At 37.7% G+C, this 24,451-nt stretch overlaps 1 protein-coding gene across 4 annotated transcripts in view; it reads left to right on the forward strand.

The window, feature by feature from the left end:
• Positions 1-24,451, forward strand: part of UHRF2 (ubiquitin like with PHD and ring finger domains 2) — a 77,235-nt gene that overhangs the window by 51,512 nt on the left and 1,272 nt on the right. The window contains exons 6-15 of one of the 4 annotated variants that reach the window (XM_017808123.1): positions 4,390-4,576; positions 8,072-8,195; positions 8,610-8,717; positions 12,118-12,222; positions 17,727-17,833; positions 19,881-20,043; positions 20,564-20,701; positions 21,501-21,624; positions 22,028-22,191; positions 22,912-23,010. In XM_017808123.1, the coding sequence (XP_017663612.1) occupies positions 4,390-4,576; positions 8,072-8,195; positions 8,610-8,717; positions 12,118-12,222; positions 17,727-17,833; positions 19,881-20,043; positions 20,564-20,701; positions 21,501-21,624; positions 22,028-22,191; positions 22,912-23,010 (1,319 nt within the window). Of the gene's footprint in view, positions 1-4,389; positions 4,577-8,071; positions 8,196-8,609; positions 8,718-12,117; positions 12,223-17,726; positions 17,834-19,880; positions 20,044-20,563; positions 20,702-21,500; positions 21,625-21,817; positions 21,913-22,027; positions 22,192-22,911; positions 23,011-24,451 lie in introns of those variants that run through there. The other 3 variants (XM_017808125.1, XM_017808127.1, XM_017808126.1) reach the window with 3 other exon arrangements.

A 24,451-nucleotide genomic window follows, 5' to 3' on the forward strand; every position in this document is an offset into this window, starting at 1 on the left:
GTGACACCATTTCCCACAGCATTCTCTTGGAGAAACTGGCTGCTCAGGGCTTGGATGGGTAAAAAACCAGCTGGATGGCTGGGTCCAGAGAGTGGTGGGGAATAGAGTTACATCCAGCTGGCAGCTGGTCACCGATGGTGTTCCCCAGGGCTCAATACTGGGCCAGTTGTATTGAATATATTTATTGATTATCTGGATGAGGTAACTGAGTGCACCTGCAGCAAGTTTGCAGACACACCGAGTTGGGTGGGTATGTTGATCTGCTGGAGGATAGGAAGGCTCTGCAAAGGGTTCTGAACACACTGGATCAATGGACTGAGGCCAATAGTATGAAGTTCAACAAGGCCAGGTGTCAGATCCTGCCCTTGGGTCACAACAACGCCGGGCAGCACTACAGGCTTGGGTCAGAGTGGCTGGAAAGCTTTCCTGAGGAAAAGGACCTGGGGGTACTGGTTGACAATGGCTGAACATGAGCCAGCAATGTGCCCAGGTGGCCAAGAAAACCAATGGCATCCTGGCCTATATCAGAAATAGTGTGTCCAGTGGGACCAAGGGAAGTGATCGTCCTCCTGTACTTGGCACTGGTGAGGCCACATCTCAAGTACTGTGTTCAGTTCTGGGCTCCTCACTGCAAGAAAAGCATTGGGGTCCTGGAGCATGTCCAGAGAAGGCAAACAAAGCTGGTGAAGAGTCTGGAGCAAAAGTCCTGTGAGGAGTGGCTGAGGGAGCTGGGATTGTTTAGCCTGGAGAAAAGGAAGCTTGGAGGACTTGAGAGACCTTATCACTCTACAACTACCTGAAAGGAGGTTGTAGTGAGATGGAGGTCAGTCTCTTCTCCCAGATAACAAGGGACAAGGAAGCAGGAAGTGGTCTTAATTTGCACCAGGGGAGGTTTAGATTAGATATTAGGAAAAATTCTCCATGGAAAGGTTTGTAAAGTGTTGGATCAGGCTGCCCATGGAAGTGGTAGCCTCACCATCCCTAGTAGTGTTCTAAAGATGTGAATATGTCATTGGGTTTAATGCTGAACATGATGTGGTGCTAGGTTGACATTTAGACCTGATGATTTTAAAGGTCTTTTCCAACTTTGTTGGTTCTATGATTCTGTGATGAATTACACTGCTCAGGTTGGTGGGATCTACAACCTTGTTGAGGGTACACTCAATCCCGCTATGTATGTCTCTGAGGAATGTATAAAATAATATTGGACCAGTATGGACCCTTGAAGAACACAGCTTCTTACTAGTTTACACTTTTACATTGAGCCACTGGATATGGACCATCCAGTCTTTGGATGTAGCCATCTGACTAAGTCCTTATCCATCTAAGACTTCAATCATCAAACTCATCTCTCTTCAGTTTATCAGCAAGAATATAAGAAAGATATAAAGCTCTTTGAGACTGTCCAGAGGAGGGCCCTGAAGATGGTGGAGGGCCTTGAGGTGAAGCCGTATGAGGAGCAGCTGAGGTCACTTGGTCTGTTCAGCCTGGAGAAGAGGAGACTGAGGGGAGACCTCATTGCAGTCTATAACTTCCTTCTGAGGGGAGGAAGAGGAATAGACACTGATTTCTTCTGTGGCGTGGTGACCGAGGGAATGGCCTGAAGTTGTGTCAGGGAAGTTTTGAGTTGGATATTAGGAATGGTTCTGCACCCAGAGGGTGGTTGGGCGCTGGCACAGGCTCTCCAAACTGGTCACAGCACCAAGCCTGACAGTCTCAGAAGCGTGTGGACAATGCTCTCAGGCACATGGTGTGATGGACTCTCCTGTGTAGGGCCAGCAGATGGACTTCAGTCATCCTTGTGGTTTCCTTCTAGATATTCTAGATTTCTATAACTTTATGTTAAGAATGTTATGAGGAACCAAATCAAAGGCCTTGCAGACAGGTAAATGACATCTGTAGTTCTTCCACTGCCACTGGATTCTGTCCGTTGTAGAGGGCCACTGTACCAGTCAGGCACTATTTGCCCTTGGTGAAGCCATGCTGGTTGTCTTTAATCACCTCCTGTCTTACACATACTTTGACATGTCTTCTAGGAGTCTCTGTTCTAGGATCTTAATAGACACTGAAGTGAGGCTGACTGGTCAGTAATTCCCAGGGTCCTGCTTTTACTCTTTTCTAAAAAGGGTGAAATATTCCTTTTCTTCCAGTCACTGGGGACTTACCCTGACTGTCATGGCTTTTCAGATATGATGGAGAGTGGCTTAGCAACTACATTAACTAATTCTTTGGGTCTCATGGTCTTGTGTACATTTAGGTTTCTCAGGTGATCTTGAACCTGATCTGCTCTTACCTTCAGAGGGATTTAATTCCCCAGTTCCTTTCTTGAGGTTCATGGTCTTGAGAGATGTTAGAAGAGTTATTACTAGTGAACACCGAGGCAAAAATATTGCAGCATACCTCAGACTTCTTCATGTCAGTTGTCACTAGTTCTGTCTCATTTTGGGGAACAGAGAGGGGATTTTATTTTCTTTAATCTTCCTTTTTGACAAACATGCCTGTAGAAGCCATTCTTATTATTCTTTACATCCATTGCCAAATTCAGCTCTAACTGTAACTTAGCTTTCCCAATCCTGTCCCTACAAAACCAGGCAGTGTCTTTATATTCTTCCCAGGATACATGTCCCTGGTTCCATTGCCTGTGCTTTTCCTTCTTATGTTTCAGTTTGGCCAGGAGGTCCTTACTAAGGCTGGTCTTCTGCCTTCCTTGTCTGAATACTCACAGATGGGAATTGAGAGCTCTTGAGCTCTAAGAAAAGTGTCCTTAAAGATCTGCCTGTTCTATTCTGCTCCTTCTTCTGAGGGCAGTTTCCCAGGGAGTCCCATCCACTAATTCCTTAAATAACTAAAAGTTCAGGCTCCTAAAGTTCAGGGTACTGACTTTAATCGTTGTTTGGCCTGTACCCCTCGAGATGGTGAATTCCACCAGGGCGTGATCACTTCAGCCCAGGCTGCCGTCGATCTTGACCTCTCCGGTTAGTTAATCTGGGACAGTAAGCGACAAATGCAGTAACACTTCTCCTCTGTCACCTGGCTCTGTGTCACCTGGGTTAAGAAACTATCCTTGATGCTCTCCAAGACTCTCCTGGACTGCTTATATCTTGCCAAGCTGCTTTTCCAGCAGATGTCAGGGTGACTGAAGTCCCCGAGGTGGATCAGAACGTGCCGGAGTGATGCTTCCTGTAGTTGAAGTTAGAAGGTTTTGTCAACAGGCTCCTCTCAGTGGGGTGGCCAGTAAGAAACACAAACCATGAGGTTTTCTTTGTTGACTTGCCCTCTTATTTTCAGCCACAAGGTCTTGACCTGTTCATTGCTGTTTTTCAAAGACAGGCCTGTGCAATCAGTCCATAGAGGGCAAATCGCCTGTCCCTCCTTCCTTGCCTGTCCCTTCTGAACAGTTTATAGCTACCATTTGGAGTGCTGCAGTTGTGTGATTTGTCCCACAACTTTCAGTGATTGTGATTAGATCATAGCTCTCCAGCTGCACAGTCACTTCCAGTTCCTCTTGATTGTTACCCATGCTACATGTGTTGGTGTATAGACATTTCAGTTGAGCTATCAACTGTGTAAACTTTTTAGAGGAAAAAGCCCTAGTTCCTTTGAGGCATTTCACAGGGTGTTTCCCTATAGGTTTTTAATACATCAGCAGCCCTGACTCTTCTTTGTTAATCAAAACTCCATCCCCTTCCCTCTAGGTCTAGTTGGTTCTGTCTTTGAAGATAAGTGTTCTTCAAGGTCCTCCAGAAAGACTGCAGATACAGCACAATACTTGGCATTCTAGTCCCCCTTTCTTATAAGGCTTTCAGTCTGGAGTTTCTCTCCACAGAGATTTTTACACTAATACCTTATGACCACATGGATCAATTTTTCTGTAAATTCCATTCAGTTGGGAAGGCATGTTTTTCTTCTGTAGGAAGGGGCTTGGATTTCTGCAAACCTCTAGTCATTAATTTTTTTTCTCAATACACTTAGAACATTAAAATATCCAGAATTCCTCTGGATACATCAAGGATCCACCTGATCTTTCTATTCAAGAATCAACTCCTAAAATAAATATTTACTTTGATTGCTTATGTTGTCCAAGCAAACTAACTTACAAGGAACTGATAAGCTGTACAGCTTCAAAAGGCAACAAAGCTCCATCTGTAGGGAGAATGTGCAGTAGCATGTTGGGAACAGGAGGAAATAAAGATAAGCAGATGATAAGTCATTTTCTTTGTCACTTGTTTGTACAGCAGAAGAAATCTCAGTAGCCTAAATAGTTAAAAAGTTAGAAAAAAAGACCTTTTCAAGAGGGTAGTGTTCATGTTCAGGAATAGTTTTTCCAGTAGATACAGTAATGCACTTTTCTGAGATACATGGCATTTGACATTTCTTTGTTTTTGACAGGAAAGAGTGGCCCAGAATGCAAGCACTGTAGGGCTGATCCAGATAAGGAGTGCCGGTTTTGTTCGTGTTACTTGTGTGGTGGCAAACAGGATGCTCACATGCAACTCCTGTGTGATGAATGTAATATGGCTTATCATATATACTGCCTGAACCCTCCCTTAAGCAAGATACCAGAGGATGAGGACTGGTAAATATACAAGGATGATTTACTTATCTATATTGACATTCTGTACATGGTACCTTCTTGTTATTTGCACCTCATGAGAGACAATACTGAAGGAATTTTTAAATTCTGTGGTGTTTTCATCCACCTACTTAATCTAAGGCTTATGTCTTCTGTCAAGAAAATTCTTTTAAATCATTCACAAAGGATTAGTAGTAAGCTTTAATGACCATTAGAGTTTCAAAACTGATATGTTCATTATGATTATTATGTTCTTCTGTGACATTACCTAGTCTGATTGTATTTATCAGCAGTTGTTGTTCCTCAGCATTTTTTTTCAAGCTTCACTGCTTGAGCAATTCTCTCATGCTCACCCCTCTCTTTCTCTTCATTCTCTGTACCTGTTGCTGCCCCCGTGCTCTTTGTTGCCTCTACTACTTTCATTTTTCATGCTATGGAAGGATCACCACCTTGCTACTCTTAATTTCTTACGTCCCTGATTCTGCATGCAGGAAAACAAGTTAACTGGCATTGTTAAGTCTTAATTGTATTTTGAAGTGAATCTGCGTGGGCCCATTAGCAGCCCCCTAGGCTATCTTGGGCTTTGTACTAATTTTTTGTCTTTATTGGCTGTCTACAATATACAGTGTTCATATTTATCACCTGCCTGTGACTTACATGAGATGCTAATCCTTTATAAATGAGTAATAAATAGTACTTTATTCTAAAAGCTTTCCATTATATAGACTTCATTAAATGTCTAAGATGTCTATGGATACATTACATGGAATCTGTTTGGACCTTGTGATGTAAAAATCTGTATATGTCCTTTGGAAGTTTCTAGCATTCTCTGTGAATTAATAACTCAATCTCCTACACCCTAGTGGATTCTGTAGTGTTTGTTGGTCAGTGCCTGATGGCATGGGTGTTTTCTAGGGCATTTTTTTTCTGAACTACTTTTGTATTTATGTCAATGTATGACTTAGTGCTTGAGACCTTTAACATTGCTAGGTGTTTCTCAGTGTGTACATTTGTTCACAGGGACACTGTTGTTGGAAGTTGATTGTTTTCCATGAAACTTCTGCACTGGAAAGAGTTGTGTTTACTGGTTTTGGGGGAACTGCTGGCTTGAAACACTATCTAAAAATATTTTCAGTGTCTACTAGAAATACGTATGGGCCATTGGAACTAAAAATAGCATTTATTTGAGTACTGTCTATGTGCCTTCCACTTCTTGCATATGCAAAATGATTACAGTGTTAATTTGGCACAAGTGGTTTATTACTGACTGCAGTCCATAAGCAATATTCAATTGCACCTACCCTTTGAGTAGAAGTTCTTTTTTGACTTCCTTCATTCAGAATATTCAGTGGGACCATCTGTTTGGAAGTACGTGTCTGCTCGGTCCACCCACTCTTCAGTTGCCCCTTACTCAGAACCAGCTCTAATCCAGTACTCCAGTAACAGTAAAGCTCATCTGTTTTCCAGTACTGGCCCCAGGAAAGTTCCTGATAAAATATATATGCTTTGACTCAGTTACCCCCTCCCACAAACCCCCCAAATCCTTTGTTCTGTCCTGAAAACAGTTTATTCTCTCTGGTTTATCCTACACCCTCAAGTACACAGAAGGTTTGATAATCATGTCAGGATTCTGACACTGAGATCTCGCCAGCCATCAGGGTCTTTTTGGCTTAACTAGTGTGCTAAGATTATTTTGGCCGGCTGGGTGGTTTCAAATGTTTTTTTTAGATTGGCTGTTAGTGTTCTATTCTTCACTGGCACCCATTCTTTTTCAAAAACTTCTCATAAAGCACGTATTATCCTACATCTATTTCAGAGGACTACAGAGAAAGTTTGAAGAGTAGAAATTATTTTCAAGTGTAGCCATTAATGTTCAGATCCCTTTACCCTCTTCAAATTATATCTCTAAAACTGCACTTCCTAAGTCCCTGTGACTGTTTTCCTCCCAGAAGGTTTGATGCTCTGTAGACAATCATGTGAGAATTAAATTGACTGATAGCATGGTCTTTAGAGTCTCTCAGGTCATATGTTAAGTGCAATTTAGACCCACTTATGTTTCTGGCCAAAAAATTAGAGAATCATAGAATCGTTTGGGTTGGAAAGGACCTTAAAGATCATCCACTACTAACCCCTCTGCCATGGGCAGGGACACATTCCACTAGACCAGATTACTAACAGCCCCATGCAGCCTTGAACGCCTCTGGGGATGGAGAGTCTCCACCCTCTCAGTGCAATCTGTTCCAGTGCCCAACTATCTTCACATTAAAGAATTTCTTACTAAAATCTAATCTAAACCTTCTCTCCTCCAGCTTAAGGGTATTCCCCCTTGTCCTGTCACTACATGCACCTGTAAAAAGTCCCTCTCCAATCCCCCTGTAGTCCCCCTTCAGGTACTGGAAGGTGCTATAAGGTCTCCCTGAAGCCTCTTCTCACTGAACAGCCCCAAGTCTCTCAGCCTCTCTTCACAGCAGAGGTGCTCCAACCCTCTGATCAGCTTGGTGGCTTTCCTCTGGACTTTTTCCAACAAGTCCACCCACGTCTTTCTTGTGTTGGGGGCCCCAGGGATGGACACAGTACTCCAGGTGGGAACTCACAAGACCAGAGTATAGGGGGAGAATCACTTCCCTCAACCTACTGTCCACGCTGCTTTTGATGCAGCCCAGGATAGGGTTGGCTTTCTAGACTGTGAGCACACTGCTGAGTCATGCTGATGTTCATAAACACCTCCAAGTCCTCCTCAGGGTTACTCTTTGTCCATTCTCCAAATGATTAATTTCCACAAGTTTATTTCATATAATTAAAATGTCTTGAAAAATGGCATTCAAGCTTTTTAGCTTGTTTTTGTACTCCCTTTTTCTATTTGCTGTAGTCACTGCATACTAGTGTCTCCTGCTTTGCTGCCAGAATAGCTTTGTGTTAGTTGGAGTAAGTCTCAGCATTATATTCTAAGTGGCTTCAGTGGTGTGGAGTGAGTGTGTGTGTGTGTGTGTGTGTGTGTGTGTGTTTCTACACACATTATTGTCATACCTTGGTTCTGTTTGACATTCAGCTATCTGCAGTGACATTTGTCGGACTACCAGCAAAAAATAAGGGTAGAGTGGGCAGGATGTAGAAACAGACCACGAGTACTGGTTAGCAGCCTCCTCTAATCTCAGCTGTCTTCTCCTTTACATGACATAAATGAAAGAGGACAGAATGACGAGAGAAATCAGGAGACACGGGGACCTCTCACATACTGTGTGAGAAAGAATAGTTAAATGTTTTGCCTCTAGCACTCTACCTTTAAAGATAGTGAAATGCCCTTTTTTTTTGAAGTTGACGGTATTTTGTCATGTTGAGTTCATTTTTTAAGCCATAGCTTCAGCTGCTTAAGACTGGTGTATGCTTGCTAGCTTGAAATATTCAGTCGAGATAAACAAATTGATTCTATTTTGGCTACAAGAAATGTATTGCCATTATTATGAAGTTAATTGAGAATTTACTAAAACCTTTTTTTAGGTATTGTCCATCCTGCAAAAATGATTCTAATGAAGTTGTAAAGGCTGGAGAAAAGCTCAAACAGAGTAAAAAGAAAGCAAAGATGCCATCTGCCAGTACTGAAAGCCAGAGAGACTGGGGCAAGGTAGAGTGTGTTTTAGAAATAGCTCTCTTACTGTTTATGTATGTGCTACATCTATAATTCTGCTTATATATGCACTACACAAAATTCAGTACTGGGTTGCACAGACGACAAGACAATGTTTAATCCTGCCCACTGTCTACTGGCAGTTAAAGCAATGGAAGAATTATTAAGGTGACTAGAGGTAAAAACAAACAAACAAACAAACAAACAAAAAAGACAAAAAAAAAAGACAACCCCAAACCCCCTCCCAAACCCATAAACACATATTACTTATTTAACATTCCTTTTAACAATTGTTAACATATTTAAAAGTATGTGTTTTTTATAATTGACGGATTTCTTGATCTCTGCATTGCATTTGCAAATAGTTTTCGATATTGTAATACTAATTCATTTTGTCTGATGTATTTTTAGGGCATGGCCTGTGTTGGTCGCACTAAGGAATGCACTATTGTTCCTTCAAATCACTATGGGCCTATACCTGGTGTTCCTGTTGGGACAACCTGGAAATTCAGAGTTCAGGTAGGTTGCTTCAATATTAGCTGTAGTTGAAGTAAGTAGGAATAATAATTAATGGGTTGGGCGCTAAAATAGATTTAGATTGACAATTGCCATTTTCACAAGGACTAAGTAAAGCAAATACACTATGATTCTAATATGGGAAGTGATGCCAGTAGTAGCGAAGGTTGAAGTATACTGATTGGACAATACAACTTCATAAAAAGTCTGTTGTAATTAGGATAAACTTATTTCACATGTTAAAATTTTAAGTGGGATGCTTAGTGAATAACGTCAAGTATTTTTTGAAGTGCACTTCATGTGAACAGATTATCCCATTTAGGAGGTGTAGACTATAGATTTTGACAACATTATATGGTATCACTGTGAATTGACTCTCTATTGGTGTTTTTGGTCATATGTATAATGAATGTCCAAATCTGCTTTTAGGCTGGTGAACAGCTTACACCAGTGTAAGCCTGTACTGCTACTGAGATCCGCTGTCTATTCAGCCTTTGGTGTTTCTTGCACTGTCTCATCTTCTGTTTCAGATATTGCTTAGGCTCTGGGGTCTCTGTGGTTAACTAGATTGGTAAAAAACTGGCAGAAAATCCCATTTGGGGTAGCTGTAGGGCTGATTTTCCCAGTCCATTTCACATTTTGGTTATGTAAGCACAGTGCCAATACTTGACAAGGCAGGAAAAAACAAAGCAGGGAGGATGGGACAGCTTCATTTTGTACCAAAACTGATTTTTTTGTGGTTTCAAAGTGTCCAGCAAGCTACAGACTTACTCCCTTTTTCCTCAATCTGATCTGGTTTTTGGGTTATCCTTTTTTTATATAGTTTTTTTTAGTTAGGGAAGTACATACTTCTTTATTTTCAAAATCAGTTAGTTCTTTATCTCATGAACGTGTAAATGATTGTAACTGAATGTTTTCCCTCATATTTGGAAGAATAGAAACAGGATTTTTAAAACTGCTTGGGGAGGTGCAGGCCAAGAATCAAAAGTCTCTTCCGATTTACTTTATGAACTTTTCATCACTTGCTTTCTTTTTATTGGCTTCCAGATTAAGTAAAGTCTAATAAGTAAGAGAAGTTTCTAAAATCACTTAGGCAAACTCCAAATATAAAAATCAGTTTTTATTTTCACTGCTTCAGTAATAATTGAAATTACTAGTTCGCCTTTTTGTTAGGAATTCTATTCATAACAAAAAAGTGAATACTTTACAAATATTTTTAGTGCTGATAGGAAAAAGCAACAGAATTGGAGTGCTGCTTTTGTCAGAAAATCCAGCAGAGACTACTAGTTTTTATATATATGCATGGACTAGATATCAAAAGGCAATGACCATTTCTATATAATTATTTAATTTTGGGTACAAGTTAAATACTTTGTTCTTTTTTTGTGAAGATTGAAATGTTTTCTACATAGAAAGTTAAATTGCACTATTGTTTCTCATAGGACTAGTCTTTTTATGACAAATGAGTTTGTCTCAGCAAATCTATGAGAATTTAGAGACTATAGTTTCTTTATTTCTGATTTGCATAGTTTTTTTGTGACACAAACTCTCTTTTCCCTAGAAGGAAATTGACTAAGTATTTCTTCTGAAGAGAGCACCTGAAGAGCATCTTTGGCATGAATTACTTACCAGAGTTCATCTTTGGGGTGAATCACCTACCAGAAACCTAAATTTAATTGATAAAACCTGGAAATTAAAGGAGGGAGGGAGGAATGAATTAGAGGATGTTTGATACAACAGGAAAGAGGAGCACAATAGTGGGGCCTTTTTATTCAGCATACTCATAAGTGGTCTGGAAAAACTGGCAAATAGCCGATAAAGTTAAGTGAGAGTGCTAAGTTGTTGTGGATAGTAAACATGGGTCTGGAAACAGTTCTAAATATATAATTTTTAGTGGGCTTTCAGCTGCTTAGTCTTCTTGTTATTTAGGAAAGAGATATTCTAATAGCTAATTTTGAAAATATGTCATTTTAATACCCAATAGTGATTAAAAAAATAAATCAAGTACTAGGGAGGATCAGGAAAATAAAATACATTATTATGAACAGCAGTCAGGATGATTAGAGGAATGAAATGGTTTTGATTCATCTGGAAAATGTTGAACATTTTGGGACATGTAGATGACTACAAAATGATGTGCAGTATAAAAAAAGTGGGACCAATACACTTCTGTATTTTTGTAAAAATTACACTTCTGTCAAATTTTGTAAAGTGGTCATCAAAAACTTGTCAGCTGCCCATTTCAAGTGACTGAAAGTAGTACTAGTTCGCATGACAAGTGGTACTGCTGTGAACTCTTTTATCTCTTTGATACTATGAATCTGAAAGTTTTAAATAGTTCAGAAAGTCAGACCTGCAAATAGCTGAATGCTGAGAAATTCTGCAAGGAAGTATCATTGTGTCCTTGCATAGTTTTCATACTGTGCACAGCTCTAGTCTGTTGTTAAAAAGTGCATTTTTGACCAGCTGGGTTTTTGCTGTATTGTATTGTGAAATTTCAAGACTATAGGAGAAGAACATAGACTTTCTTGGAAGTGTAGGCTAGGAAAAGGAGTTCAGGAGTGTGGGAGGCAGAATCAGAAAAACAAGGTCTGAAAGAAGATATGAAGGTAGGAAGAAGTATTGTAATTGGTTTTATGCTGGGAACCTTCATTCTAACAACAGTATTTTTGACATCACATACTGAGTTTTTTTAAATGTAGTTTAGCAGTTTGAAACAATTACTAAATACATTTTTGTGGGAGGCATGTTCCAGCAGATTTTAATGATGTTGCCAGTTTATGGTACAGCTGCAGCTTTCAGGTGGTCAGGTTGCAGATTACTTGAACGTTCATTACCAGAGAGTTATCCTGGTTGGAAAACCAGTCTATGATCCATACGTTATTGCAATGGCTTCTTCTGTTTCCTGCAATGGCAGTGTAATAATATTCCTCTGCACTAGTCATGTTTATAGTGTGTTACCTTCGTGGTCCCTGACATAATGAGCTTTACACAGGTCACTGGGATCAGCCTTAGTAAAAAATTGTAAAATGTTACCAAATTGGCAGACCTCCTGCTTTTGGATTGTTCTAAATGACTGTGCAAGCAGAGAATAGCAGTGAGTATAGTCTTAGGTGCTGCTTATGGAAAGAATCATGGAGATTTTTTCCAAAGAAGAAATTGTACCTTTACATCTTCTGGTGTCACCACTGTCCTACATTGTCCTGGTTTTTTTGGGTGTTTTTACTTTTAGCTTTTCTTCTTGAAAACAAGTGGAATTCTCAACTTTAATGGCAGTCTTACATTACCTGTTCACACAGACTCCTCTGTACAATATTTCAAGCATAAAGTTGATTGTTAAAAGTGTTTGTAGGTGGCTGGTTGTTTAAAAAAATGCTAGAAACTGGCTTTTTTCTGTTGCCAGGTGAGTGAAGCAGGTGTTCACAGGCCCCATGTTGGTGGAATCCATGGACGCAGTAATGATGGAGCTTATTCACTTGTACTAGCTGGAGGATTCGAAGATGAAGTGGTATGTCATTTGTGCAAGCAACAGTTTTGCCTTCATAATGCATCAAATATATCAATGTTTGTAAATATAGAGTTATATTTGTTGTTTATCTTAAACCTAATGCTTAGGCAAATATGACTGTGAAAAAAATAACTACTACTGATAACGAATTAAGTAGTTCTTAATGTTCTGGAAAGAAATACCTTAGCAAAGCTTTCTTCAAGAATGCTTATGCTCATATTTAACACTCAAGCAAAATGTGTCAGTTACGGCTGGATTTTACATTGTTTGGGGTAGTTACATTTCAGTACACTTGCAGAATCTGAATTCAGCATAACTTAAAATATAATTCTGCAATTATATGCAAATAATATGTTTTATGTTGTGCTTTGGTCACGATTTTGTTACAATCAAGACATGCCTCTTCCCTTGGGTTTGTCATGTTTCTAAATATGTAATAAATTTGTTTTAATGAAGCAAAAATAAAAGATATGTATTGTTTGATTCTATGAGGTTCTGAAGGTTCTTGGGTCCTACTGATGAGCACTTTCATAACAACTTAAAGTCTCAGAATCTTGTACTATGAGCCTTAAAGGCACTGGGAAAAAATTCTACTTTGATGTTAACATCTAAGTAGAGCAATGAAAGGAATTGTGCTGCTGAGCAAAACAGTAACTACTTTCAATTTTCATCCTGTGATGTTGACCAACATTTATTTATGAATAGATTACTGTTTGCAGCAATTAAATAATGTTTACACAATGTGCATCCCTTCCTGCAGTTCTGGTCCACGAGGTGGAATTTTGAATCATGCATCAGGTGAAGGGTAATGCAGTAAGCAATCTTTTTTTAAAACACACATAGCTGTTAGTCATAAGGAAAAGGGCACTGAAGAAAAAAAAAGCATACGAATGAAATAGCAACAGAATATAACACATTCCTTGCCAACAGCATCCATTAGCTGCTGCTGCTGCGGAGTGTTGCTGTGAAAGAATCTGTTTCTGTTTAAACAAGTACTTGGTGTTTGGATACAGTGTCTACTCCAACCTAAGCTCTAGGACCCTAAGAACACAGTAATTGTGTCTGCAATGCTGGGATACTGCAAGCTCATTTTTTATTCTTTTTGGCGATGATACTGATATCTCCTTATTTCTGCTGCTGTAATTATTCAATTCAAAATATTTAATTACCATTTATTGGATCCTTTGCATGTCTTTTCAGTTCACCAAAGTGATGTTGTGACCATTTGTTTTTGTGAACACCTACGTATTGTCATATTTTAGATGACATAAATAATTTTGAAGAGGCATTGTTGGGCAGAAATATTGCAGAAGATCCCTAAAAATTTCTATGAATGTCAGCTTTTTTCCAATTTTCTAAATTAGGAATACAAGGGATTTTCCCCCCCCCCAGGTACATTATTGAAATCAGTTTTTCTTCTGTTCTTTTTTCATATACTAGATTTTATTTTCCAGTTTACTTCCATTTTCCATGTTTTTTTTGGAAAATGTTGAGAATAAACTCGTATAAGAATGTCCACTTATAAGTATCCTAAGTACTGTATCTAATTTCACAAATGAAAATTTCAAATAAAAATTCAGGTAAAAACCTCTGTTCACCTTATTGTATGAGCACAAAAACAGAGAGGTGACTCTTACTTGAATTACAAAAGTACTTCTGTATAATTTTTTACAAAATTGAGAAATAATACATTTTGGAGTATGTATATGCATATACCTATGTTTTTAATATTTGGATGTACTGGAGTGCTTAGTAACAAGTTCTGCCAGTTCGGTAAGATCTGCCCTTGAGGTTGAGAAGGGCATAGCTTACAAAATGAGCATTGGGTGAAAGTTTTTTGCACATGAAGCTATTCCTCATTCCTAATTACATGCATATAAAATATTTGCACATTAATCTCTCTCCTGAAAATGTTTAACCTTAAATTTTAGCGACAAGTTACATGGCTTACCTGTAGTTAGCTTTAGAGTCTTGAATATGTTAATGTTGCTGATCTCCTGGTATTGCTTTGATAATAACCATAATAGGAACAGTAGTTGAAGAAATTGAGAAGTCTTTTAGTAATTTAAAATTTAAGAATTATTTCAGAACAGACTATCATTTAAAAACTAGATACTGGACATAAGCAGTGATTGTGCAATCACAGTGTTCATGATGAAAGTATTTTGACTTGTCGACTCATCAAATCAGGTAGATAAAGAAATTTAACTTTTATGCTGAAAACTTGCTCTCTTGTGTCTTTTTTTTTATGTATCAGAGTTAAAACTGCTCTTTATTTTCAAAAGTTTCAAGGTTCATGTTGCTGCTGGGTTGAGGTAGTGTTGTAAAGATGGTCAATTAATTGTGTGATGTGCTTAGTTTAATCCAAAGAAAGATTATTTCTTCTTAAAGTGCGTTGCATATAGGATCATATGAGAAATCTCTGGACTGAGATTCAGAATCTCTTGGAGAATAATACTTGCTGTGATCATTTGCATCTTCTTATAAAAGATTCTGCCGTATGTTTTCTTTAACTGTTGGACCATTGTCTTCAGATCTGCTTTCTGATCCTCTTGAGAAAAAAATAGCTTTACGCATCTCATACAGGCTCTTAGTTGAACATTGTTGTAGGTGGTAGGAAGATCCTCTATTGTCTGTAGATAGATTCAGAACTCAAAGCTATTGAGAAATTGTTTTAATGAGTCATTACTCTCAAAAGATCCCAAATAATAAGCTGTGAATATTCCTATCATACTCTTACTTTCAAAGTAAAACATTGTAAGCCTCATGGAAGTAGGTTCTATAGGTCTCCTATTACGTCTCCAGACTACCAGTGTCCCTATTTCACTTCTGCTTGTCTTGGGCTGCATTCATATCCACATTTATTCTACTCGAAGAACACTGGGTCTGTGCATCACTTACTCTTGCCATTTTTGATTGCCATTCTCTACAGGCGCATAGGAGTTTTCTTCCTCTCCGCTTAAGAGTTGCTCTTATATCAGAGGTTCAAATCTCCTCCCCATTTCCCTTCATCCAACCTAGATCAGCGCCACAATCTCTGTCATTTTTCTCCAATTCTAGGAACTGTGTCTTTGTTTCCTGCAATCCTTTTTGGTTTTTTTTAGTATATCTGTTGGGAAATAAGGGAGTGTTGTTCTTCTGGAAAATAAATCAGAAGTGACTCCATCTTACACTGGAGGATGCTGAAAGATATCATCTTCTTGTAATTTGACCTGTAACATTTATGCTCCATCATTGTTCCATTTATCCTCCCTCTACCTTGCCCTGGATTTCCAGTTGTTTACTTATACACAGAGCACTTAGATAATTAAAGAGAAGCAAATGTAAAGTATGAATGTTCAAGAGCTGAGCATGAATGCATAGGCCTTCTATCCATACTATCTCTTCAAACCCAATGTTTTCTGTTTGCCTGTGGTTAGAGTACCACCCAGAGAACCACTCAGTGTTTCTCTGAAGATGTTGGGAGTGTGTTGTTTTTAGGCCATTTACATTTAACCCATTTTCCATAGAGGTGTGTGCCAATAGGTAATAATGAACACTGTTGCATTTATGCATTCTTGCTTGAGTTTTTTAGACTTAAATCTATAGCGGTTTGTCCTTGACTTATGTTTGTCTGTTATGCCAAAAAATAAGTCTATTCAGTACTTTCTTCTCATGAAGATTTTATCAACAACCTGATTGTTGATAAGCAAAACAGTTTGTCAAGAACTTGTCCTGTCTTGTAAATGATTTTCTCTGTCTTGCTTGCGTATGAAGTATTTCTGTTGTTCCTGTATTTTTTTTACATTCTTATATATATGTTGCAAAATTATATGTTTCAAAATTATATTCTACGAAGAGGGAAAAAGTCACCTTCCAGTTTCAATTTATTTCTTTGTACATCAAAAAACTGCCTTAGAAGTCTTCTCCTCTCTGCAACACCATTTCTTTCTTTGTTATGAAACTCAAGTCATTCTGGATTCATGACCTCCAAGATACGTTCTCTGTTTTTCTGAACTTGTCACAAGCTTCTTATTCATTGTCAAAATGCAATTTGTTTGAGTGGGCATGATACATCAAGCATAGCCATTCTTGTTGATACTATTATCGTGATCATCTTTCTGTGATCTGTGCATTGTGTTTGCCTTAAAAGTCACTGAAAAATTAAGCGTATTCTGTGATTAATTCCAGTTCTGTGATACTTTGTTTTATGCAATTTATTTTATGTCCTTTCTTAGAAAACATTTCCTACCTTGTTGGTCTTTTGAAGTTGTTTCATATATTGTCCTCATTCGATATCATCCCTATTTCAGTTATTTTTTAGAGACTTATTTAGCAGAATGAGTAGACTACTCTAAGAAGGGATATACCAGAGTTTATACATGTCTTTGTTAGATTTAGAGTATACTTTTTAACTTCATAGAACTTGCTTTTTATTACATGCAGATAATTGCAGCTGAATTTGTGTTAGGTTTTTCCCTACACAGAATAAAATGAACAAAATTTCTATAATTTATCTATGGCCTTGTTCAACCAACATTTCACTTTCTAACTTTCTCTTTTTCTACTGTTGTCAGTCATAAAATATCTGTAACAATCTTGCACTGAGTCCTAAATAATGTCAGACTTTTAATAGTGGTAAGAAATTGACTGAATTTTACTACTGCATCCATGTTCAGATTTTTGCTATAAAAATTCATATGAATGTTACTTTCATATTGTGTTTATCTTCTACAGTTGCTACATGCTTTGTACAAAATGTACATCTCCAAAGAAATTACATATTAAATATATATATAGTGTGTGTGTATATATATTTCTAGAAATATATGAATTTACCAGGAGTAATAGGAGTTTCTCTGACAGATTTCTTACAGAAAGTAGGAATACTGGCTTTGCTTATGTGTATTTAGATTCTGACTTTTTACAGTTCATGGTAAAAGATTTTATCAACCTACCTTTAATTTCATGAAAGATCTATGTAGGAACTATAGTACAGAATTATATCAGCTTACAAAATACAAATCTAAATTAGTTTAGACTCTTCCTGGCATTACTATTTCATGAAAGCACCTGCCTTGTAAGGTGGTGCTGTATGTACTTATCATCACTTACCCCCTGGCACAAGCTGAAGAGATTGAGGTGATCTGTCCAAGGTATTTATTATGTATTTTACAAACACGATACCTTGTTAACTCATGGAAAGCTCTAGAGCAAGTAACCACTTGCTAGAATATGTTCCCTTCCTCAGAATTTTTTTTCTAAAATAGCTTTTTAAAAAATGAAAAAGGTGAGGGTTTTTTTTGCAGGAATTTTTTGGTGAATAGGTTACATCTAGACCATTAGCTTTGTGCTGGCGCAGCTGCTTTAGGACAGTGAAACTGAAATTGAAAACAAATTTTTCCATGCCTTGGATTATAGTTTTTCTTCGTCTGAGTAAATAGAACAAATGAAGTTGCATTTTTTTTTTAAATTGAGTTACTTTACTTTAGAGTGTTAAACCGAAGGATAATATTCTTGCACAGGATCGAGGAGATGAATTCACTTACACTGGGAGTGGAGGGAGAGATCTATCTGGCAATAAAAGGATTGGAGAACATTCATTTGATCAGACATTAACCCACATGAATAGGTAAGTTTTGAAGATAAAATTTAAAAATATTCCAAAACAAAGAGCTGGGTTGTAGTGCTTTAACTTAAAACTAACATTTTGCTATATTTATTCATGCCTGTACATGCTGCATTTGTAAACAGTGGTGCCTCTTGCTACTAAGAGGCATTTTGTCAAGCATTATGTTTTGTTGATTTAAGGAAACATGGCACCTCAGTGAAATTGCTATATTGCTGCTGCAGCTTGTAGTCATGTCTCTTGGCTGAAATTGTGCTACAGTCACCTTTAGAGGATTCTGTTTTAATTTAATGAGAAATTTGTCAAAACTCTTGAGCAGAAGTTTTCTAGTCTGGGTGTTTCTTTTTTTAAAGTTTCTTCTCCGGTGAGTAAATCAATTACAAATTTAAGAAGGAAGAAAATGTGTTCATTTTCCTGTGATGAAAGAAATCTTTTGTATTTTGCTAGCCCTTTCCTCCATCATATTTTTCTATGAAAAGCAAGGAATTAGAGTGTTGCTTTATCAAAAACAGGTGCTTGAAAAAGAAAATACATATCCAAAAGATGAATTAGACATCTGCTTGAAGTGTTTTTCCATCCTCTAAAAGCCTGCCTGAACAAAGAACTCTTCATCTTTTTCTATTTCTAGGAGCATAATCTGTTATACAACTGACCTCTGAACACCTGTAGGATGTTGAGAGTCACTGAGACCTTTTCTTTGCCAGACCTGCTTTTAGATATATTCTGCTGCTCTCAAGCAGGCTGAAGAGGGATTCTTTCAAGCTTTCAGTGGTGCTCAGAGGAGAGAGAGAAAAAGCCTGACTTGGCTGCTGAGAAGGGAAGGGAGGGAGGAAAGGAGGGGTGGAGGGAGTGAGACAGGGGACATGATGTGAACAAGGAACAAGGAGGGAAGGAAGATGGAAGTAGGTTTAAGCAATTGGTTTATAGGCATATATAGTGAATAGAGCAAATTTGTTTCAGAAAACTGGACTCCTTAGTGTTAGCATTTCTGTGCTCTTAACAAATGAGAAATCCACTGTCAAAACTTGCTGCTTAGCTTTGCAGGTATTAGTGCACGTGGACTATAACAAGGTGCTGCTCTCATTTACTGATTTTGATACAAGTTTTCAAGCACTTTGATACTGAAAACTATAATGATTCCGTATAGTTTAACCAGTATTGGTTTTGCTTGTCCAGATTTTTTTCCTTTTTTAAGTTTTGTTTTTATAGGAGAAACATTTTTAATGTTGGAGTAGTGTGCTTGTCTCTTACTTTTCTCTGCAGTGTGAGTTCTATACTTGTACCATGTTTGCTTATAAACCATATTATTTCTTCTGTTCTGAGATCCATCATTTGGGTTGAGGCTGGTTCTGAAGGGTTTTCAGTCCCTTTGAATCAGCCTGTGGTAGTAGCAATACTGTTCACTGGGGCAGCTTGGTCTAGTAGGTATTCATACAGTCTTGTTCCAGGTTTCCAGAAAAGGGTCTTCATGGATAAAGGAGTTTGCTTGTCCTTGAATTGGCTACTGTGATTCTAAGTCCTACTCTGAGGCATTGTATGTATTATATGAGAGATTTATGGTACTTAGAGTTTTTTTGAATGGTTACTCTGTACTTTTTTCTCTACAGTGTTTTTCATCATATTCCTTACTTTCATGTACACTTAAAAAGCTTTAATATCTGTTGATGGGGAATAGCAGCAGAGGAAGTTTGCCTTTTGTTAAAATTTTAATTTCCTCAATGCTATTTAGGAAGGGATTATTTTTGAAAGTGAAGAATAATAAGTCTAAAAGGATTGGTTTGTTTCATTTAGCAATTCCAGATGAGTTTTCATCTGAAGCTTGACACTAAAATATTTTGAGTTCCCATCCTTTTTTCTCACCAATGCATTGTAGCTGGGATCTCATTGCTCCCATCAGTTCTGCAGTTGTTAAAGAGTATTCTGCAAAGTTCTATACTGCTCAATAAAGCATAATTAGACAAGGGAAATGCATATGACTTAATTACACTCACTCTCAAAACTCTGTTGTGTGCTGCAATCTAGTTTATGAAGATTTTAAATGTCTTTCTAGGGCATTGGCCCTTAACTGTGATGCCCCACTGGATGACAAAAATGGAGCAGAGTCAAAGAACTGGAGGGCTGGTAAGCCAGTCAGAGTAGTGCGCAGTTCAAAAGGACGGCGAATCAGCAAATATGCCCCAGAGGAAGGCAACAGATATGATGGCATTTACAAGGTATTCTGATTTCTACCACATAAAATTCTTCTTCAGCTGTTTTAAATAGTCTCTTATGCGTTAGACTGCAAATTTTTCATTATTACTTAAAAAAAAATAGTTCTTTTTTCTTCACTATAGCTTTTTAGCTCTGTCTTATTCTGCACAGAACCAAAATGAAATTATTCAGGGCAGTGATAATAGAGCATAATCTGTAATAGGATATACGAATTGAATATGTAAGCTACTTTATATTATTCCCTGGAAATCAGATTTTTTCATTATTTCCTCACTCCTTCTGACTATATCCCAGCCTTTTGTGTGTTTAATGACTTCTTAGTGTCTGAAATAAAAGAGTTGCCTTTTAAGAGCATTGTATTTATCAAATATACAAAAATGTCCTACCTGAGGGAAGAGCTGGTGTATAATAGCAATGTGCAAATCAGTCTTCTCATTTCTTCTTTAACAATTAAAGTATGACAATATGCATATGTCTTTCTTGTTGATAAAATAATGGCAGTAATTTTATATTGTTCTTTAGGTGGTGAAATATTGGCCAGAAATTGGAAAGTGTGGATTTTTAGTTTGGCGCTATCTTCTGAGGAGAGATGATGTTGAGCCTGCACCTTGGACTTCAGAGGGAATGGAACGGTCAAAGAAACTGGGCCTGAGTGTACAGGTTTGTATCAGGACTCACAGAGTTTTTATTCTTAGTTTCAATAAACAAATTCCAAAAGTAGAAATCAGCTAAATTACAGCCCCATTTTTTTTCTTGTACTTCACATGGGCAAGTTTTAATACTAAACCCCATTACAGATTATCTGCAGAGTGAAAGAATCCTGTAGTAGTGACACAGCACAAGGAATTGCAGATAAAACTTTCTGCCGTAGCAGTAAATTGCTTTTGCATATGTGAATTGGAAAATCAGAATTTGAATCCAATTTTGTGATCCTTAGGATGGAACTAATTTTGAAAAGTGACTAGAGTCTGTCTGAGGGAACTAAAAAACCTGTGCATCTTCATGTATTTTTCTCTTCATTTGACCGAGAAGTTTGTGTACATAGTACATTTTAGGCACAGAAATAGGCTGACCCATGAAGATTTGGGCATTGCAGAATCAATGAAAGATGGCAAGAATTAACATCTATTTTCGGCAAGACAGTGGCATATCTTGCAGCATACCATCATCTTCAAGTTTGCCTAACTGATTTGTATAGTTGTAAGGACATAGATACGGATATTGGGTTCTACTTAATGCAGTTGAGTCTGGATTAGATTCTTTGACTTGATTACACTTTCTTAATGATAGATACTAATTTAAATGTTCTCTCCAACATATAGGGTTTTAAAATTATTTGGTAATTATTTCACTATATAGTCACAGGGCTTTAAAGTCTTCTAGAAATTATTATTTTTGGTATTTGGTTATTCCTGTATGCCAGTAGTTTTTGTTTTAAATCTCTGCTTTTTAATTTTAGTATCCAGAAGGTTATTTGGAAGCCATGGCAAGTAAGGAGAAGAAAGATAAGGTTAAAAAGCAAACAGTGAAACAGGAGCCAACCAGCCAAAGTAATGGAAACCAGAAAAGGACAATTGATGATGGTATTTCTTTGTACTTTTTTAGTATTCATCAGCAGAGTCTGTCGTGTTGTTACTACTAAACCATGAAGTCTTTGTGAAAGTGTGAAGTTGTTTGGAATTCTAATGTAAATTGATAAGCACACGCTCTGTAATTAAGTAGTAGTGTAGGAGTCTTATCCTTTTTACTACTCTTACTGTGTTTTTTTCTCTTAAGCTCTGTAGAAAAATGAACATTCTTCTGTGCCACTGTGCTGCAGTCCAAACAATGCTGAACAGTATGAGCTGGAGTAGGAATTTGCTTGCCGCATTTCATGAATGTAATCCATGTTAATCCATGTTTCCTTCTAGAACAGTTTTGTCTTCCCCTTTTATTAGTTCAGACTAACACTCTCTTGTTACTGCATCTCATGGTCATCATCTTAAGCAGGTATAGAGGAACCTGCAAATAAACCCAAAGCCATGAGGATGGGAGATGGAGGGAAAGGAGAAGCTTTCCAGCTGACCCAAGAGCAACAATGGCTGATTAGAGAAGACTGTATGAACCAGAAACTGTGGGATGAAGTACTTGCTTCTCTTAAGGAAGGACCAGTATGTTTGTTGCATGCATAATTTCTAATGTTTGCCTTTTATTGGGAGAAACCTTCAGTCCCTCTTAAAATGTAATTTTTCTTGTTGAACTTTTGCTAAATACAGACTGTATTTAGCAAAACCTTATCATTACTCAGGCTTACATTTCAAGAAAATAAGCCTCACTTGTGCCATTTGCTATTTATCAGTTTATGCCTGCATAACAGAGATCTTTTCTTGCTCAAAAAAATATTCTGAAGTTAAAAGTATCTTTTTATTTCTTTTAATTTTTGAAGAGAGCATGTTTTCTCTGAAATGATAAATGTATTTTTATGTTATGCTGATGTCAGAAATGAGATGTGAAGAAAGATGGTTCTAGTCACTACTTTTTGTTTAGGCAGAAAATTTTATGACTGGTTGCCCAGAGAAGTTGTGGGTCCTCCATCCCTGGACATTTTCAAGGCCAGGCTGGGTGGTACCCTGAGCAACCTTGTCTAGTGGAGGGGTTGGAGTAGGTGTTGTTTAAGGTCCCTTCCAACCCCAACCATTCTATATGATTCTTCCATTTTTAAAAAAGCAGGGAAATTAAGCCACTGAAGACCTGATTCCTGATTTACTTTCAGAAAGCTGTGCTCATAAAGGACTTAAGAACTTTTGGAAGTTCATCATCTTTATGTAAGAAGTGGTATTTACGAGAACTGTAATGGAGTTTGTCTCTTTTATTCCTTTGCCCTACATTAGAATTTTCTGAAGAAACTGGAACAATCCTTTATGTGTGTCTGCTGCCAGGAGCTGGTTTACCAGCCGGTGACAACAGAGTGCCTCCACAACGTCTGTAAAGTAAGAATAAACTCTGCCTTGCTCTGGGCTGTTTTCTTGGCTCTGAGACACCAGTCACCAAAGCCATATGCTTTTTAGAAAAACAGTAATAATTGCCTAACATTCTGAGCAAAAACATGCAACAAGTTTCCAGTCACTGTTTGCTATGTAGACTTTATTCTTTGTAATAAAGAATGGACGTCTGTTTTGCATAGTTCCTGATAGACATAATGAGTGAGGTTTACCATTACTGTCATGCTTTTGTGATCAGTGGAGTACACTAGGAATTGGTTTGGCCCAGTGGTTAGATGTTGGCACAGCATCAATAATTTAATTTTACATAGTTAAGGAATAAAAGCAGATTTTATAATTGTATAACTCTCTTACTAGAAGTTATGAAAGGATGCAGGGTAAATACAGGAAAACTATTTGGATTTATTCAGAGAAAGTTATCTTGTTATTCTTGGTATTGGTTATGTTTGGTAGGAGGGCCATAGAAGTCAATTTATTACTCATGTGTCTTAAAGTCTTGGTCAGTTGGATATAATGTAAGGAGTTTGGAGTCAAATTTGTACTAGAGTTAATTTTTGTAGCACTGGTGTGTACAGAATCATTTGCTGAATTGTGCATATTAAATGGTACCTGCCATACCTAGTATTTCTACCTGAGAGCCTAAAAGAACTCAGACTGTTATCATCTTGGTCCGTATTTGATAATGCGAGTTTGCTGTTCAAGAAGGTATGTATCACTCTAGTAAAAATCATGGTGTTGTTATGCATGGCCTGCACACATAGAATGATTATGTCTCCTTAAAAAAACATAAGATGTATTTTGAAGGAGTTAATATTTAGGATTATGGAAATTGGAAAACCGTGGGGAAAAAAAAGAACAAAAAGCTACACAGCAACACACCCAGAAAGCACAACATTTGAAGATGTCGGTAAATATTTGTGAATACAATATAACATCTAGTTAAAGTTGTAAGGAATAGTTTGATAGTAAGCTGCTATTGCTGTTTGAGCACAGATCTGCCTGATAAATTTCTGATACTTGGCTCACATGCTTGGGCTGTCAGCAGTCACCAGTAACATAGTAAGGATGATAGCACAGATGCTAATGTGTTAGAGATTGTATTATTCTACATATATCTGTAAGGCTTAACTGAAACTATTCTGATGAGGTAGATGGCGATTGTTATGTAAACAGTATACCTAGTGTATTGACCTTCCTCTTGAAATTAAAGTCTGGAAAACTGTAGCAATCTGTGAGGAATCTATATTCATCTATAAGGAAGCTGAAAATCAGCTGTGAATCACGGGGAAGGCACTCGTGGAAATGAAGGGGAAACCGCAGTTGTGATTCGTTTTAATTCCTCCCAAGCTCAGTGTTTCACATCCTAGCAAAGAGAATAGTTCCTTTGCTAGGACATTTTAGTCACAGAGGCAGAGCCAGGCACCAAAGG

Source organism: Lepidothrix coronata, unplaced genomic scaffold (genome assembly GCF_001604755.1).
Source record: "Lepidothrix coronata isolate B3197 unplaced genomic scaffold, Lepidothrix_coronata-1.0 Scaffold22, whole genome shotgun sequence".
NCBI classification, from domain to species: Eukaryota; Metazoa; Chordata; class Aves; order Passeriformes; family Pipridae; genus Lepidothrix; species Lepidothrix coronata.